This window comes from Nomascus leucogenys, chromosome 12 (genome assembly GCF_006542625.1).
Source record: "Nomascus leucogenys isolate Asia chromosome 12, Asia_NLE_v1, whole genome shotgun sequence".
In the NCBI taxonomy this organism is placed as follows: domain Eukaryota; kingdom Metazoa; phylum Chordata; class Mammalia; order Primates; family Hylobatidae; genus Nomascus; species Nomascus leucogenys.
Genome location: NC_044392.1, coordinates 79,702,452 through 79,721,094, shown reverse-complemented (window position 1 = coordinate 79,721,094; position 18,643 = coordinate 79,702,452). Strand labels below are relative to the sequence as shown.

Below are 18,643 nucleotides of genomic sequence, written 5' to 3'. Positions count from 1 at the left end.
GTGCCACTGCACTCCAGCCTGGGCTACAGAGTGAGACTCTGTCTCAAAAAAAGAAAAAAAAAAAAACACTTCTGAAGGATAAAGCTAAGGGAGTTTGGTACTGGGTGAGGGACAGACAAACAAACCAGTTAACAGAATAAAGAGCTAGGCTGAACAGCTATATAATAGAAGCAGAAAAAAAAAGAACAGAGAGCTAAGATACAGACCTATACATACACAAAAACTTGACGTATCAGTGGCGGCACTGCAGAAATGGACTGTTGAATAAATGGTGCTGGGCTGGGCCCCTGTTTTGCCATATGGAAGTTAGATCTCTTTCAAACATTATACAGAAAAAAATCAATTCCAGATGAATTAAAGACAAGTGTGAAAAGCAAAATGTGCCCAGGCACGGTGGCTCATGTTTGTAATCCTAGCACTTTGGGAGGCCAAGGTGGGCAGACTGCTTGAGTCCAGGAGTTCGAGACCAGCCTGGGCAACATGGAGAAATTCTGTCTCTACAAAAAATACAAAAATTAGCCAGGTGTGGTGGTGCGCTCCCATAGTCCCAGCGACTTGGAAGGCTGAGGTGGGAGGATTGCCTCAGCTGGGAAGATCGAGGCTGCAGTGAGCTGTGATCATGCCACTGCACTCCAGCCTGGGTGACAGAGTGACACATTGTCTCAAAAAAAGAAAAGAAAAATATTAAAACTTCTAGAAAATAACACTTGAGTATAACTCTATGACCTTTAAGTCCTAAGGGAAAATATAAATTTGGATTCCTAAAGGAAAACATAAACATTAAAATCTAAAACTTCTGGCTGGGCGTGGTGGCTCACGCCTGTAATCCCAGCACTTTGGGTGTCCGAGGCGGGTGGATCACGAGGTCAGGAGTTCGAGACCAGCCTGGCCAACATAGTGAAACCCCGTTTCTACTAAAAATACAAAAATTAGCTGGGCATGGTGGCGCACACCTGTAGTCCCAGCTACTAGGAGGCTAAGGCTGGAGAATTGCTTGAACCCAGGAGGTGGAGGTTGTAGTGAGCCAAGATCAGGCCACTGCACTCCAGCCTGGGCAACAGAACGAGACTCTGGCTCAAAAAAAAAAAAAAATCTAAAACTTCTCTTCATATAAAACAGTGAAAGAATAAGCAGGAAGAAAATGTATACAGTTTTATATAAATATAAATGAATATATATATACATACATACATACACGCACACAACTCTGTTGTATGGATAAGGAAATATATTGTCCATGTAACCTTCTAAGAAACATATATATGCACGTGCACACACAGTTAGTCCTCCAGATCTATGGGTTCTGCATCCGTGGATTCAATCAACCACGGATCGAAAATATTTTGGGAAAAGAATGGATAACTGTACCTGTACTGGACATGTACAGGCCTTTTTCCCCTTGTCATTATTTCCTAAATAATACAGTATAACAACTATTTACATAGTATTTACACTGTATTAGGTATTATAAATAACCTGAAGGTTATTTAAAGTATATGGGAGGATGAGCAATGTGCAAATACTACATCATCTTATAAAAGGGACTTGAGCATCTGTGGATTTTGGCATCCCTGCAAGGTTGTGAAAATACATGCATGCACGCACACACACACAGATGGTCATTTCTCCTTAGATGACCATCTGTGTGTGTGTGTGTGTGTGTGTAGATATATACATATGACCTATATATAATATGAAAAAGGATTAGTTTACAGAATAGACAAGTAGAAAAAAAGAGAAGAAAATGGTCCTAAATTGAAGAAAGATCATAAGAGTCCACTGAATTCGAGAAAGAATTAATAAGAAAACAGACATGTAGACATGGCCTGATTAAATTTCAGAATTCTAAGGAAAGAGAATCAAACTAGGATCGAACGTCTCTTCTGGAACTCTGACTGCTGGAAGAGAATGGAATAGTATTTACACACTCTGAGAGGAAAAAATTGTGGCATTACAATTCGTATTGTACATCAAGCCGAACAACTGCAGGGATATTATGTCACTATAAAGATATCTTCAGGCCGGGCACGGTGGGATCACCCCTGTAATCCCAGCACTTTGGGAGGCCGAGGTGGGCAGATCATGAGGTCAGAACATCAAGACCATCCTGGCCAACATGGTGAAACCCCGTCTCTACTAAAAATACAAAAATTAGCTGGGCATGGTGGCACGTGCCTGTAATCCCAGCTACTTGGGAGGCTGAGGCAGAATCGCTTGAACCAGGGAATTGGAAGTTGCTGTGAGCCAAGATCATGCCACTGCACTCCTGCCTGGCGACAAAGCGAGACTCCATCTGAAAAAAAAAAAAAAAAAAAAAGATATTTTCAGAGATGATAGCCGGCATAGTGGCTCATGCCTGTAATCCCACTATTTTCGGAGGCCGAGGCGATCGGATCACTTGAGGTCAGAAGTTTGAGACCAGCCTGGCCAACATGGCAAAACCCCATCTTTACTAATAATACCAAAAAAATTAGCTGGGCGTCGTGGCACACGCCTGTAATCCTGACTACTCGGGAGGCTGAGTCAGGAGAATCACTTGAACCCAGGAAGTGGAGGTTGTGGTGAGCTGAGATAGCGCCACTGCGCTCCAGCCTGGACAACAGAGTGAGATTCATTCTAAAAAAAAAAGATACTTTCAGAGCTGAAAAGACTCTGGAAATATACTGTCCATATAACCTTTCTCAAAAAAAAAAAAAAAAAAAAAATACTGAAGGAAACACTTGAGCCAAATAGAAAACAAAATGAAATCAGAAGACATGGTATACAAGAAACACTGGTAAGTTAAGACTATATAACTGTTGATGTTATGATGAGATTTAATTAAAAAGTGATACTTGAGCTAGGAGAAAGCTAATGAAAATCTATTCTAGAGTTTTAAAAATTTTACTTTCTTTCCTCTCATTCTTGACATTTCATGATTCTTTTCCCTCATATTTGCCTTATTGCCTGGAGAATTCCTTTAGCCTGACTTTCAATTCACGAATAAGGTTTTCGGCTATATTTAACCTGATAATTACTGACTCAGAACTTTTAATTTTGATAAGCACTTTGTTTTAATTTCCAAGGAATCTTTCTTGTTTTAACATTGCTTCCCTTATAAAATAGATTATTCTTGGCTGGGCGCAGTGGCTCATGCCTGTAATCCCAGCACTTTGAGAGGCTGAGGTGAGTGGATCACGAGGTCAGGAGTTCGAGACCAGCCTGGCCAACATGGTGAAACCCCGTCTCTACTAAAAATACAAAAATTATTTGGGCGTGGTGGCGGGCACCTGTAAGCCAAGCTACTAGGGGGGCTGAGGCAGGAGAATCGTTTGAACCCGGGCAGTGGAGGTTGCAGTGAGCTGAGATCACATCATTGCACTCTAGCCTGGGTGACAGGGCGAGACTCTGTCTCAAAAAAAAAAAAAAAAAAGATTATTCTGGTTTATTTGGAATATCTCCTTGAATTTCAATGATAATATGAAATTTTAAAAGTTATTTTCTTTTTTTCTTCCTCTTTTTAAGTTTCTTGTGATCACTCAGGAGCTAAAAAGTTACTTTGTTTCTATGTTAACTTTTGGGAGGGGCCCTTATTTTTGAATCTGTTAATTATCTTCACAATATCTAATCATATTTCGTTCTCAGCTTATTATAAATGAAAGTCTAGATTAGTGTCATCTGATAGAACTTTCTGCAATGATAAAAACGTTCTGTTCTATATAATCCAAAATGGTAGCTACTAGCCACATGTGGCTACTGAGCATTAGAAATGAGGCTAGTGCAACCGAGGGACCAAATTTTAAATTTTACTTAGTTTTAATTAATTTAAATTGAAATACATGTAGCCACATATGGCTAGTGGCTACTATACTGGACAGTGCAGGTCTAGATTGTTAATTATACTTGGCTAATATGGGCTCTTCCAGCAAATGTATTGATCACTATTGATTTCTTCAGCAAGACCCCACCTTTTCCTAGTCTGGTGAGCTCCATGGAAGGTACAAAAGATGGCTGAGCTGAAGTGTAGAAAAAGACCAGCAAGGAAACCCCCCAACCTTAGTAAGGCTTGGCAGGAAGGTGTCTATCTCTGCTTCTTTGTCTTTCTGTCCCTTACCACCTCCCATCAACACCCTCCTATACACACACACACACACACGCACACACACAGTGTGGTACCCAGTGGTGGCCAGCAGAAATGTTCATGCGATCTCCCTCAACAGTTCATTTGCATCTCTGCAGAGTTCTTCCTAGTTTCAGATTCATGAGTAGAGGCTCTTTTAGGAATGGAGTAGAATTTTCTCTCTAACAGTGGCTGCATTGCCCCAGTACGAAAGTGTTAGTAAACGGAAGTTGAACAGAGATGCTCAGTCCTACACTGCACTTTGAAAATACAAAATAATGGCACCATAAAAATCCAAAATCTGGCTCGGCACGGTGGCTCATGCCTGTAATCCCAGCACTTTGAGAGGCTGAGGCGGGCAGATCATGAGGTCAGGAGATCGAGACCATCCTGGTCAACATGGTAAAACCCCGTATCTACTAAAAAAAAAAAAAAAATTATCCAGGCACGATGGCAGGCGCCTGTACTCCCAGCTACTCGGGAGGTTGAGGCAGGAGAATTGCTTGAACCCAGGAGGCGGAGGCTGCAGTGAGCCGAGATCACACCACTGCACTCCAGCCTGGGTGACAAAGCGAGACTCTGTTTAAAAAAAAAAAAAACAAATAAATAAAAATAAAAATCCAAAATATTTAGCTTTCTTGTCAATGTGAAGCAAACCCAACTTACTTGGTTCTAAGTGTTGTGATGCACAGTATATAACAATCTTCCAAATGTTTCACTAAACCATGAAATCATTCAGTAAATAAACAATACATATGGTGACAGACCAAGAGGGAAATATTTAATACATATTCTAAATTAAAAATAGAGACTCCAAATTAGATGCAACTTGAGAAACAACCTGCACACTAGTAGTTGGGTCAAACCAAAGATACCTGCTCCTTATGCTGAAAAACACAGTAACAATTTTGTGATTATTTTGCTCTTTGTACATTTTTAAGTGCTCTATACCACTGGTAAACTAGACTTTTCACATTATTCTTCTGTGAAAAATCATCATCATTTTCTCCAAATTCTCTACCTTTTCTCAAATACACCCTAAGATAAGAGATTAAATGACATTTTTAGTCTCTGATGCCTTAGATGAGAATTTCCAGGGCATTCTTCTCCTACTAAGTCTTTTGAATTGGAAAATAATACACAACATCAGCAGGGTAGTTATGTAGGAGAAGCAAAGGCTTTGGAGGAGACGTCTAGGTATGTGACACATATTTGGCAGGACTCTGGTTGAGTTATTTATACCTTTGAGCCTCGATTTTTCTCATTTGTAAAATGAGGATACTATTATCTGTCTCACAAGAATGAAAAGAACACTTACTAGTATACTCAATAGTCTCTATTTTCTCCTTTTACACTTAAAAAAAATCACCTGCTATTTCTAGACTTTCACACTTTCTAAAAGGGAAAAGTTGTTGTTTTGCATTATATGTCAAAGAGACTTTCCTGGTCGGGTGCAGTGGCTCACACCTGTAATCCCAGTACTTGGGAGGCCAAGGTGGGCAGATCACTTGAGGTCAGGATTTTGAGACCAGCCTGGCCAACATGGTGAAACCCTGGCTCTACTAAAATACAAAAATTAGCCAGTCGTGGTGGCACATGCCTGTAGTACCAGCTACTCTTGGGAGGCTGAGGCAGGAGAATCACTTGAACCTGGGAGGCGGAGGTTGCAGTGAGCCGAGATTGTGATGATGCACTACAGCCTGGGTAACAGAGCTAGACTCCATCTCAAAAAAAAAAAAAAAAAGACTTTCCCAAAATAGTTCAACGTAAATATTTACATTCAGTGAACTACTGTCCCCCTAAAATTCATGTCCACCTGGAATCTATGAATGTGACCTTATTTAGAAATAATATCACTGCAGATATGATCAAGTTAAGATGAGGTCCTTCTGAATTAGAGTGGGCCCTAAATCCAACCGGTATCCTCATAAAAAAGGCATGTGAAGACAGAGATACAGAAAAGGTCATATGATGGTGGAAGCTGAGATTAGAGTGATGTAGCTGCAAGCTAAGGAAGGCCAAGCATTGCTGGCAACCACTAGAAGCCAGGAGGAAGCAAGGAGGGATTCTTCTTCAGAACCTCCGGAGGCAGTATGGCCCCATGACGCCTTGATTTCAGACTTCTACCCTTCAGAAATATGAGAAAATACATTTCTATTGTTTTAAGCCACCCAGTTTATGGGTGGCAAAAACCCAGTTTTGTTACAGCAACCCTAAGAAACTAATACAGTATTGATTCCTAAAACAAAAATGAAATCATTTTGGCTTATTTTCCACAGAGGAAAAAAAGTACCACACATTTTGCTATAGCTGAATGATAGCAAGCTGATTTACATACCGATCTTGTTTGACGTGGAATTTTTGAGAAGACATTTTAGTAGTATGTTAGTTGGGGATGATGTTTACAAATGACCAAAAGTTAACTCAAACAGCCTTAAGAGTGTGTGTGTGTGTGTGTCACAAAGGTGGGAACAAAGGAAGTGATGTAGGGTTCTAGGAGTGGATCCTGATTTCCCAAGAAAAGAACCACCAACCCAGGACCAACACAGCTATAGCAGGGCCTCTTGAGCCACTGAAGGCAGCACCAGACACTGGCTTCTCCTCTCTTCCTGTACATTATCTTCATTCTTCTATCTATAGACTACCTTTATCTTCTAAGTGAAAACATGACTGTCAGCAGCTTTCAAGCTTTATCATTTACAGAGCTTGCCTGAAGACAGACTGATTCCATTCTCTAGGTCTCCAAGCCCAAAACGCTCAGAAAAAGACTTCGATTGGTCTGAGTTAGGCCAGCTGTCCATCCCTGAACTATCCAAAGCAGCCCTGCAGCTGGGCCATTCCCAGAGGGAGGGATGGATAAAGGCACTCACTCTACACAAGGAACAGCTCTAGTTTCCTTCCTTAATTAAGAAGTAGTTTCACTTAAAAAAAAAAATCTCTAAACACTGACTAAAATGCTATAATGAAGTGAGCAACCAGGGGTAAAGAAGTACTAATAATTTCAAAGGCAGACACAAGTATGATTTGGAGAAGAAACAGCAGTCATAGATAAATCAAATTATCAATAAACGTAACACATTGATAGAGAGCTTTAATGAAGAGCCAATAAGCACATGAACTGGATGCTTCGTGTATGTAAGTATAAATAAAATAATTTTTGCTATTGGAATTCAATGAAAAACTGCTTTCTCTATTTAAAAGAATAAAAAATAAGCAAAAAATTAACCAATCATTTTTTTTCCTTCAAGTTCCAGGGTATGTGTGCAGGATGTGCAGGTTTATTACACAGGTAAACGTGTGCCACGGTGGTTTGTTGCACAAATTAATCCATTACCTAAGTATTAAGCCCAGCATCCATTAACTATTCTTCCTGATGCTCTACCTCCCTCAACCCCTCCCTTCAACAGGCCCCAGTGTGTGTTGTTGCCCCATATGTACCCATGTATTCTCATCGTTCAGCTCCTACTGGTAAGTGAAAATGTGTGGTATTTAGTTTTCTGTTCCCACGTTAGTTTGCTGAGGATAACGGCTTCTGGCTCCATCCATGTCCCTGCAAAGGACATGATCTTGTTCCTTTTTATTGCTGCATAGTATTCCATAGTGTATATGTACCACATTTTCTTTATCCATTCTATCATTGATGGGCATTTGGGTTGATTCCATGTCTTTGCTATTGTGAATAGTGCTGCAGTGAACATACACATGCATGTATCTTTACAACAGATTGATTTACATTCCTTTGGGTATATACCCAGTAATGGGATTGCTAGGTCAAGTGGTATTTCTGCCTCTAGATTTCTGAGGAAATGCCACACTATCTTCCACAATGGTTGAACTAATTTACAGTTCCACCAATAGTGTAAAAGCATTCCTTTTTCTCCACAACCTCACCAACATCTGTTGTTTCTGGACTTTTTAATAATCGCCATTCTGAGTGGTGTGAGATGGTATCTCATTGTGGTTTTGATTTGCATTTCTCTAATGATCAGTGATGTTGAGCTTTCTTTCATATGTTTTTGGCTGCATGAATGTCTTCTTTTGAGAAGTGTCTGTTCATGTCCTTTGCCCACTTTTTAATAACACTGTTTTTTTCTTGTAAATTTGTTTAAGTTCCTTGTAGACTCTGTATATTAGACCTTTGTCAGATGGACATATTGCAAAAATTTTCTCCAATCCTGTAGGTTGTCTGTTCACTCTGATGAGTTTCTTTTGCTGTGCATAAGCTCTTTAGTTTAATTAGATCCAATTTTTCAATTTTTACTTTTGTTGCAATTGCTTTTGGCATTTTCATCATAAAATCTTTGCCCATGCCTATGTCCTGAATACTACTGCTTAGATTTTCTTCTAGGGTTTTTTATAATTTTGGGTTTTACATTTATGTCTTTAATCCACCTTGAGTTAGTTTTTGTATAAAGTGTAAGGAAGAAATCCAGTTTCAATTTTCTGCATATGGCTAGCCAGTTCAACTCCTTGCAAAATAGAAAATCCCTTCCCCATTGCTCGTTTTTGTCAGGTTTGTAGATCAGATGGTTCTAAGTGTGTGGTCTTATTTCTGAGTTCTCTATTCTGTTCCATTGGTCTGTATCTGTTTTTGTACAAGTACCATGCTGTTTTGGTTACTGTAGCCTTGTAGTATAGTTTGAAGTCAGGTAGAATGATGCCTCCAGCTTTATTCTTTTTGCTTAGGATTGTCTTGGCTATTCGGGCTCCTTTTTGGTTCCATATGAATTTTAAAATAGTTTCTTATAATTCTGTGAAGAGTAAATGGTGGTTTAATGGGAATAGCATTGAATCTATAAATTACTTTGGGCAGTATAGCCATTTTCACAATATTGATTCTTCCTATCCATGAACATGGAATGTATCTCCATTTGTTTGTGTCCTCTCTGATTTCACTGAGCAGTGGTTTGTAGTTCTCCTTGAAGAGGTCCTTCACTTCCCTTGTTAGCTATATTCCTAGGTATTTTATTATTTTTGTAGTGATTGTGAATGGGAGTTCATTCATGATTTGGGTTTCCGCTTGCCTGTTGTTGGTGTATAGGAATGCTAGTGATTCTGCACATTGATTTTGTTTCCTGAGACTTGGCTAAAGTTGCTTATCAGCTTAAGAAGCTTTTGGGCTGAGACAATGGGATTTTCTAGATATAGGATCATGTCATCTGCAAACAAGGATAATTTGACTTCTTCTCTCCCTATCTGAATATGCTTCATTTCTTTCTCTTTCCTGATTGCCCTGGCCAGAACTTCCAATACTATGTTGAATAGGAGTGGTGAGAGAGGGCATCTTTGTCTCGTGCCAATTTTCAAGGGGAATGCTTCTAGCTTTTGTCCATTCAGTATGATATTGGCTCTGGGTTTGTCATATATGGCTCTTATTATTTTGAGGTATGTTCCTTCAATACCTAGTTTATTGACAGTTTTTAACATGAAAGGATGTTGAATTTTATCAAAGGCCTTTTCTGTGTCTATTGAGATAATTATGTGGTTTTTGTCTTTAGTTCTGTTTATGTGATGAACTACATTCATTGATTTGCGTATGTTGAATCAACCTTGCATCCTGGGTATGAAGCCAACTTGATCATGGTGGATAAACTTTTTGATGTGCTAAGCAACCATTTTCTAATTTGAAGATTTATTTTATAGAAGTTCATATCTTTTGGTAGCAAAGGAAATGTATTTCATCACCAGTAAACATTTGACTGCCCATTGTGGGTAGGGCACTGAAGTGCCATGAGATTATTTCTAGAGATAATTAAACTCAATGTACAACTTGTAATTTTCTTAGAAATAGAAATTGTCACTTACCATGTTACTAGGGTCTCTATGAGCTCGATCTAGTTCAAAAGAATTTATTTTATTGGCACTCATTTCATCAGTGTCAGCAATGACATAATATCTAGGTGAGTAGGCATTGGACAAGCTCCCAAGCAGCCTCAGGATCTCGGTGGTATGGCCACCTGGAAAAAATAGCAGAAGTCCTAAGATTAAGAAACCCACAATGGACATACCCATTTGACCATGTTATACCAATATCATGGTTTCAGGTTGGGGTGGGGGGGGGGCACTGTAATTGTGTATTTCTCAGAAGACACAAGGAACATTTGAAAACAATAAATCTATGCCCTTGTATAAATATAACTTTTATATCAAAAGAAGATAATACATGTATAAAAATAAAATCAGCACTAGCAGTAGGTACTAAGGAAGGCACAAAACAGTATAAGACATAGCTCTTGCTATCAAGAAGACTGGTGAGAAAGGGGCCAGACACATATATGAAGACAAAGAAGATGCAAGACAGCAAGAAAAACTAAAATGTGAAGGGTAAGCAAATGGTTATGAAAAATCAATGCCTTAAGAATAAGAAAGAACTCCGGAAAAGGCTGAGATGACTTGAAAGGTGAAGATAACGGAGAGATAGGAGTAGGGAGGCCAGTGGATGGAGATGGGGATTGTTAGGGCATGAGATGACAAGATCTGAAACACGTGTTCAAAGAGTGAAAGGAATACTGGGAAGAAGGGTACGGGTGAAATAAGGTCACAAACACAGGATGGGAAAAGGGAAGCCAGTCACTGAAGGTTCTGTATAGAGAAGTAAGGTGAAGGGGGCATGAGCACTGACCAGCAGGGCTTGGGCCTTCCTAAGAAACATTTTTTGTTCACCACTGTAACCCCAGCTCTTATCAGAGGTCTCAGCACACTGCAGGTCCTCAAATATTTATCAGCTTCACCAAATGAGTAATGTTCAGTTTCTGAAGTCATACAATCTCCAAAATTTTCATACACTAATTTCAAAAGCATAAATTTAAAAATCAACTGTGTTCATTCAGACCATGAAAACATTGTTCATGAAAACAACAATAGAATATCTACCTATCTGTAAACCATTTAAGCAAAACAAACTCCTTATCAAGGAGCCCTACCACACCCATTTCAGTCTCGTTTCACAAGCTCTGTGCCTCAGTCAGGTTGATGTCCTTAACATTCTCTGCATTCATCTTATTCCTTACTCACTCCTTGCCTCTGGTCATGCTGCTCCCCCTACCTACAAGGCTTCTTCCACCCCACCTCCCTTATTGTTGTAAGAAAAAGTATATAGTGATACAAGAACACAAACAAAGATAAGTTAAACATGAGTTTCCCCCCAACACAAATTCCCTCCACCCCCTCACCCACCCCCAGATGGAGTTTCACGCTTGGGCTGGAATACAATGGTGCGATCTCAGCTCACTGCAACCTCCACCTCCCAGGTTCAGGCGACTGTCCTGCCTCAGCCTCCTGAGTAGCTGCAATTACACGCGTGCACCACCACGTCCGGCTAATTTTTGTATTTTTAGTAGAGACAGAGTTTCACCATGTTAGTCAGACTGGTCTTGAACTCCTGACCTCAGGTGATCCACCCACCGGGCCTTCCAAAGTACTGGGATTATAGGCGTGAGCCAGCATGCCAGGCCCACATTTTTTTTTTTAATAGGAGAAAGGAAAGGATTTCGTTCTAGATTCCATAAGGAATTATATATAGAAACAAATTTGGCATAGATTTAGTGTGAATTTCAGGAATTAAAATCATACATTAGCTTTATAACCTGTCACCCATCTTCTTGACTGGGGCATATAATTTACACATCTGGTTTATACTCATTTTAGCATCTTTGGTTTTAGCCTCGAAAAGAAAACAAAAAAGTTAGGCTGGGTGCGGTGGCTCACGCCTGTAATCCTAGCTACTCAGGAGGCTGAGGCAGGAGAATCACTTGAGACTGCACTCCAGCCTGGGCAACAGAGCGAGACTCTGTCTCAAAAAAGAAAAAAGAAACAAGTGGTGGTACTCCAAGTAGGTATTTGTTTTCACAGCTGGAATAATTAAGGATAAAACCTAATATCCACAACATCTTCCACTACAATTAAAACTTCATTATACCTGCTTTAATAGTCTTTTTTTTCCTCTTTTTTTTTTTGTTAAGGAAACCCTCATTGAATACTGTGAAAGTTGTCAGGATAAAAATGGAGTCACTTGTGACAAAATGGAGCTGGGAAAGGCCATGAAGGAAGGGTTCTTAATGCTCAATCGCCTGAAAACAAGAACTATCACAAAAGACTATACCAAAACCACAACCTTGTACAAAGGCCACTGCAACCTTATGCAAAAAAAATACTTCTGCAAGGACATCTGCCCAGCAGTTGCCTGCCTAACCTTGGACTGATGCCACCCTTATTATTGATCCCTGTAAGCAAGGATAATTGTTTCAAACTACTTATGTAACTCTCCCCATTTTAGCTTTAAAAATCGCTGTCTTCCCTTGCCTCTTTGAATGTGCCCATAGTTTACTCGGCATGTGTGCTCCACACTACAATGCTTACTCTTGAATACACTTATTATCTTTGGAGAATCTCTCTCTGTTATTTAGCTTGACAGTATATTCACTGAAAATGTAAACTTGTTACTGAATAAAGTCATTAACATGATGGATTTTGTCTTCCATTTTACTCTTTCATTAAGATACATTTTTTTGAGAATAAGATTCTCTAAGTTCTACCTTAAAATATATCCAGCATCCAATCATTTCTCACCATTTCTTTTGCTACCCCCTGCTCCAGGCCACTATCACCTCTCACTTGGATTATGAACAGTTCCCTGATCTGTTCCCTGACCCACTTCCCCTTCAGTCTATCGCAACATAACATCCCGTCTGACCCTATTCGAGTTGATTATTTACTTCTGCTCAAAATCCTCCAGTGGCTTCATGTCTCATGTGGAATAAAAGACTTCTTATACTCTGACCTCAACTATGTTCCCTCTTGGAGCTCATCTCCTGTTCCTCCTCGCTTACTCAGCCTACTCTAATCACTCTAGCCTCCTTGATGTTGGCTGTCATCTCCCCAAGAAGGCTTTCCCTGACAATCTTCATAAAAAGCAATGCCCCTTCCCCAAATCGTAGTGTTTATCACTGCATAACTTACTATGTAGTCTATTTATTTGTTTTGCTTTTTATCTCCCTCTATCCATGCCTCACTAGAAGGCAAGCATCATACTATGAGGGCAGGGATTTGTGTTTGTTACTGCTGTACCTCCTATTCCTAGAAATAGCAGGCCGTCCTATTGAATGAAAGAATGAATGAAAGTTTGATATTAAATCTAACATTTGCCTAAGAAAGCTGTATTGTGTTTCAAAGAAAAGTAGTTTTGGAAAATGTTCTCTGAACAGAAGTGATCTACTAATAATTTTTTATTTTTTTGAGATGGAGTCTTGCTCTGTTGCCCAGGCTGGAGGGCAGTGGCACGATCACGGCTCATTGCAACCTCTGCCTCCTGGGTTCAAGCGATTCTCCTGCCTCAGCCTCCTGAGTAGCTGGGATTACAGGCACCCGCCACCACGCCCAGCTAATTTTTTTGTATTTCTTAGTAGAGACAGGGTTTTGCCATGTTGGCCAGGCTGGTCTTGAACTCCTGACCTCAGGTAATCCACCAGCCTCAGCCTCCCAAATTGCTGGGATTACAAGCGTGAGCCACAGTGCCTGGCCTACTAATAATATTTTATGATATCTAAAGAGTAAATGTTGCTTGGTCTTCAAGGTAAATATTGAAAATGTCTTCTTCCTCCTCCAAAATTTTGGGCATGAACTATTAAACTGCTTATTTGATTACAAGTCTTCCTTTAACTGGCATGGTTCTTTCAGGCCCTTGATACCTTCCTACCCTCAATAATTTGAATGAAGGCACCATTTGCCAGATGAATTACCAACCTTAATTTTGGTTTCTGGTCCACCAAATGTAACACTATCAAGTGAATGGTTCTAACATCCATCCATTTGTTCAAGTCAGAAACCTGGAAATCACCCTTCAGTCCTTCCCTCCCACATCCTCTACTTTCAATCCACAGTTGTGGATTTAACTCCTAAATCTTCCAATCTCATCTGAATGCGATTGCTTTTCTCCAGCCCCACACCTATCATTCCAGTCAGGCCATTTTTATCTGTTAACTGAAATATTCAAAAGGCTCCTATTGGCCGGGCGCGGTGGCTCACGCTTGTAATCCCAGCACTTTGGGAGGCCGAGGGGGGCGGATCACGAGGTCAGGAGATCGAGACCACGATGAAACCCTGTCTCTACTAAAAATACAAAAAATTAGCCGGGCGTGGTGGCGGGCGCCTGTAGTCCCAGCTACTTGGAGAGGCTGAGGCAGGAGAATGGCGTGAACCTGGGAGGCGGAGCTTGCAGTGAGCCGAGATCGCGCCACTGCACTCCAGCCTGGGCAACAGAGCAAGACTCCGTCTCAAAAAAAAAAAAAAAAAAAAAAAAAAGGCTCCTATTTATTTCTCTACTTCTGTCTTTGTCAAGCCATTGTTTTGACAAAGCGGGCTGAATAATCTTTGTGAAAGCTGATTGAAGTGGGTGACTCACCACTGAAAAAGATAAGCCATGTGCGGTGGCACGTGCCTGTGGTACCAGCTACTCGGGAGGCTGTCTCAGAATCGCTTGATCCCAGGATTTAGAGAAAAGCCTGGGTATATAACAAGAGTCTGTCTTAAAAACAAAAAACAAAACAAAACTTCAAAAGCTCGTTTTGCCACCAAGACTAACAGTAACCATTTATTAAATGCTTATGTAAAAAGAAAAGAAAATGTCAAGAGCTCCCAAATTTATTATGCCAAGGGGAAAAGCTAAGCCCTGGAAACTGACTCACTAACATGGCTTTTTCTCTTGGGTGTATGTCTGTTGCTTCCTGACCTTTGTGTTGAGATGTTATACATTAACCAGACTCCCTAGTCTTTATTCAAACCTAGACTAAATGACATTGGAGATAGAAGCCTTTGTGATTGTTACCTCCTTATACGAGAATGTTAAACAAATCCCTTAGTGTGTAATCAATAGTAGTGTTGGGACTTAGAAAATAATATCCAAAAATGAAGGCCTTAGAAGTAAAAATTTTTCTCTGGCCTTCTCCTGTCCTCTGTCTCTCAGTCCCATACTCCCCTGAGGCTTGCCATAGAAACTGGAATCTCTCTTCCCCACGGCGGGTCACAGAAACCAAGAACTCCTTCTCCCAAAAGCTGGTCATAAAACCTAAAAATACTACTCTAATTTTACTCCACCTTTCTGTGTAAAAACTGGCCATAAAGAAATTATCCGAGCTGGGGAGCTGGGCGAGGTGGCTCACACCTTTAATCCCAGCGCTTTGGAAGGCAGGAGAATTACTTGAGGCCAGGAGTTCAAGACCAGTCTGGCACACATTGCAAGACACCATCTCTATTTTAAAAATCAATTAATTAAATTAAAAAAAATTATCTGATCTACCTTGTTTGATGGTAGGTCATAAGACCCCCATTCCAGAGAGGGTCCTACCCCATATCCAGAAGGAAAGGAATGCATGCTCAGAGAGACCAAGAAAAATCTAGACAGACAGGCCTTGCTGGGCTTCCCTACTGTCTATTAGCATTAAATTATACCCTTTTGTCCAGTCATAATTCTACATGGCTGTCCATACTTTGTTGAACCTAAGCATAAAAACAGACCATTTCCCTTGTATCTTTGGGTCTTCATTCAGAACACTTTCATATATGCTTCATAAATTTGTATGCCTTTTCTCCTATTATTTCTGCCTCGTCAGTGATTTTCAGTGAAACTTCGGAGGGCAAAAGGGAAGTTTCCCCATGGCCCTTACAGTAGCCAACCAAATCTTATATCTGTATGTCGGCCTTTGTATGGAAAATGTTGTAATTTTGTTCAGCATCTCTGTTCTTGCCTATACAAACTATCTTCATTCTTCCCCACATGGGGAGCACTGACTACCATTCTTTGGTATAGGTTTGCTCCCCAGACACCCACTCTCACACTTTGTGCTTGAATAAACTCTTCTAACTGGATATTGAGCCCTTTGATTATTTTAGGTTGACACTATATGTCAAGCACTTTACTAAACACTTTATTTTTTAATTTAAGCTTTTGATTATATCATTTTATTTTATTTCATTTTGAGACAGGGTCTCACTCTGTCAACCAGGCTGGAGTGCAGTGGCGCAATCTCAGCTCACTGCAACCTCCACCTCCCAGGCTCAAGTGATTCTCCTACCTCAGCCTCCCAAATAGCTGGGACTATAGGTGCATGCCACCACATCCACCTAATTTATTTATTTATTTTAATGTAGAGACAGGGTTTCACTGTGCTGCCCAAGCTGGTCTCCAACTCCTGAGCTCAAGCAATCCGCCTGTATCAGCCTCCCAAATTGCTGAGATTATAGGTGTGAACCACCATGCCCGGCCTAAACACTTTAAATATGATCATATTTAATCTCTCCCGTCCTCTCTCAACCCATGTAGAAACAGAAGGTTCAGTGAGGTTAACTAATCGCCTAAGATCCCCAAGGTAGTATGTGGCAGAGATGTGATTCATGTGTGGTGTTATGACAACCTAGAGGCCCGTGGTCTTAACCCCTACATGATATCAACAGTGGAGTAGCAGCAATTGCTTTATAAAGCAGGATTTTAGGCCAGGGGTGGTGGCTCACGTCTGCAACCCCAGCACTTTGGGAGGCTGAGGCAGGAGGATCACTTGAGGTCGGAAGTTCAAGACCAGCCTGGTCAACATGGTGAAACACTGTCTCTACTAAGAATACAAAAATTAGCTGAGTGTGGTGGTGCGCCTCTAATCCCAGCTACTCGGGAGGCTGAGGCAGGAGAATGGCTTGAACCTGGGAGGCGGAGTTGCAGTGAGCTGAGATTGCGCCACTGCCCTCCAGCCTGGGCAACAGCATGAGACGCTGTATAAAAAAGAAAAAAAGCAAGATTTTAAATACCCTTTACAATCTGGACTTAGTTTACCTCCCTACATTGAACTCCACACGATAGTGTTCTCTCAACTCTGGCCATTCCAAGTGCTATCACCTTCTTTTCACATCCTCCCAGCCCTCAAAACCCTGGCTGTCCCTCATCTGACTAATTCTGGGTCATCTTTCAAGTTTCAGTTTAGCATCATTTCTTCCAGGAAGCTGCCTGTTTGTTAAGACCTGATAAAGTAGTGCCCTTCCTGAAGACTGCCATGGCAACTTGTACTTTTTACACAATTGTTACAAGATTATAGCATTTATCTCATTGTGGCAAATACTCATTTTGATTTATTTTGTTAGTTTTTTTGTATTTTCTATTTCATTCACTGCTGTATCTTTGCATCTCTCACAGGACTCAGCACGGAGTCAGCACTCCGTAGCAAGTAATGTTAGTCAGTTTTGTTATTTCCAGAGGTTAGTTTAGTGTTTGGTCTTTCTAACAGCTCAAAACAGATTAAGTGAATAAAGTAATGTGTTATACTTGAACATAAACTTGGTACATTTACTCATACTATACATGTTCTAACTGGATGCAATCTCCTGCCATACCCAAATGTTTACATTGTGTCTTTGTGTGTGTGTCTGTCTGTCCCTGTCAAATATGTCTACTTAAAACTGTAAGCACCTACAGAGTTGGTGGATTTAGATTGTGTTACCTGACAGGTCAGTGTGTTTCTCACACTCTGCCACCCCGTGTGTATTGTTCTACAGCCCGTAGATCATTGTTTTTATCCTTTTGGACTTTGTATATTTATAAATGTGACAATTCATTTTGCCTCATTTGTCATGTAGCATTCGTGTTTCCTAAACTAAATACGCAATACCTCGATTAATAATGCACAACAGCCATACGGGGAAACTGCATGTTTGCATCAAAAGGCTTCTACGTTCTCTGTTCACTAATTGTTTGAAAAATATACGCTACAGAGAGTCTTAATTACAGACAAGTGTAAATTACTTGTCATAAAAAAACCTCTGGGCCGCGTCAGCAAACCAGCCCTTACCCTGGCTGGACTGCCCGGTTCCGGCAAGGCAGAGAAACTACAAATCTCTGCATGCAACACTCCAAGAAGTGCTAAGGGTACCAGGGAAGAGCGTCGCGGTGCACCCTGGGGTTTGTAGTGACCAACCCAAGTCCGACAGTCGCGTCCTCGATACTTACCGGACCCAGCCACTACCAAGATACTGAGAGACTCCCGGGGCGTAACGTCCCTGGAACGAAGCACTACCCATATTCGCAGGATTAGGAAAACCGCCACAGCTCCTGCAGCTGCAGCTAGAATAAGAACACACACCATGCAGAGAAACGGCGCATGCGTCCAACTTCCGGGGACCAGCCGCTGTCAAAGTTCACAACTACGGGTGCCGAAGCGACTCAAACGCGGAGGGACGCACCTCCTGGTGGGCCGGGCTTTCTTGAGCTGGGAGGAGTGGAGGGCGGAGGGAGAAGGCGGGGTCCCGCTGACGATCCATTTTACCTCATTTATCATGTAGCATTCGTGTTTCCTAAACTAAATACGCAATACCTAGATTAATAATGCACAACAGCCATACAGGGAAACTGCATATTAGCGTTAAAAGGCTTCTACGTTCTCTACGTTCACGTTTGTCGGCGGAACCCCTGCTTCTGCGTGGATTCTGCACAGCTGCAGCCAAGCGTAAGCTGAAAATCGTAAAGTTAAGCGCTGGGGAAGCTTGATTTACGCCCACGACGAGGTCAGG

The 18,643-nt window shown here is 41.0% G+C and overlaps 1 protein-coding gene and 1 long non-coding RNA gene across 2 annotated transcripts in view; one reads left to right on the top strand and one right to left on the bottom strand.

Moving 5' to 3' along the window:
• ALG14 (ALG14 UDP-N-acetylglucosaminyltransferase subunit) overlaps positions 1-18,272 on the bottom strand; it is a 94,256-nt gene extending 75,984 nt beyond the window's left edge. Inside the window, exons 1-2 of the mRNA XM_003260081.3 lie at positions 18,084-18,272; positions 9,905-10,056 (exon numbers count right to left, since the gene is read on the bottom strand). Coding sequence (XP_003260129.1) covers positions 9,905-10,056; positions 18,084-18,219 — 288 coding nt within the window. The 5' untranslated portion in view covers positions 18,220-18,272. The remainder of the gene's footprint in view (positions 1-9,904; positions 10,057-18,083) is intronic.
• On the top strand, positions 6,641-12,562 carry LOC105738429. Its single transcript, XR_001114247.1, has 2 exons — positions 6,641-7,234; positions 12,061-12,562. It is a non-coding gene; the product is annotated as an uncharacterized LOC105738429 (long non-coding RNA).
• Positions 18,273-18,643: the final 371 nt, after the last annotated feature.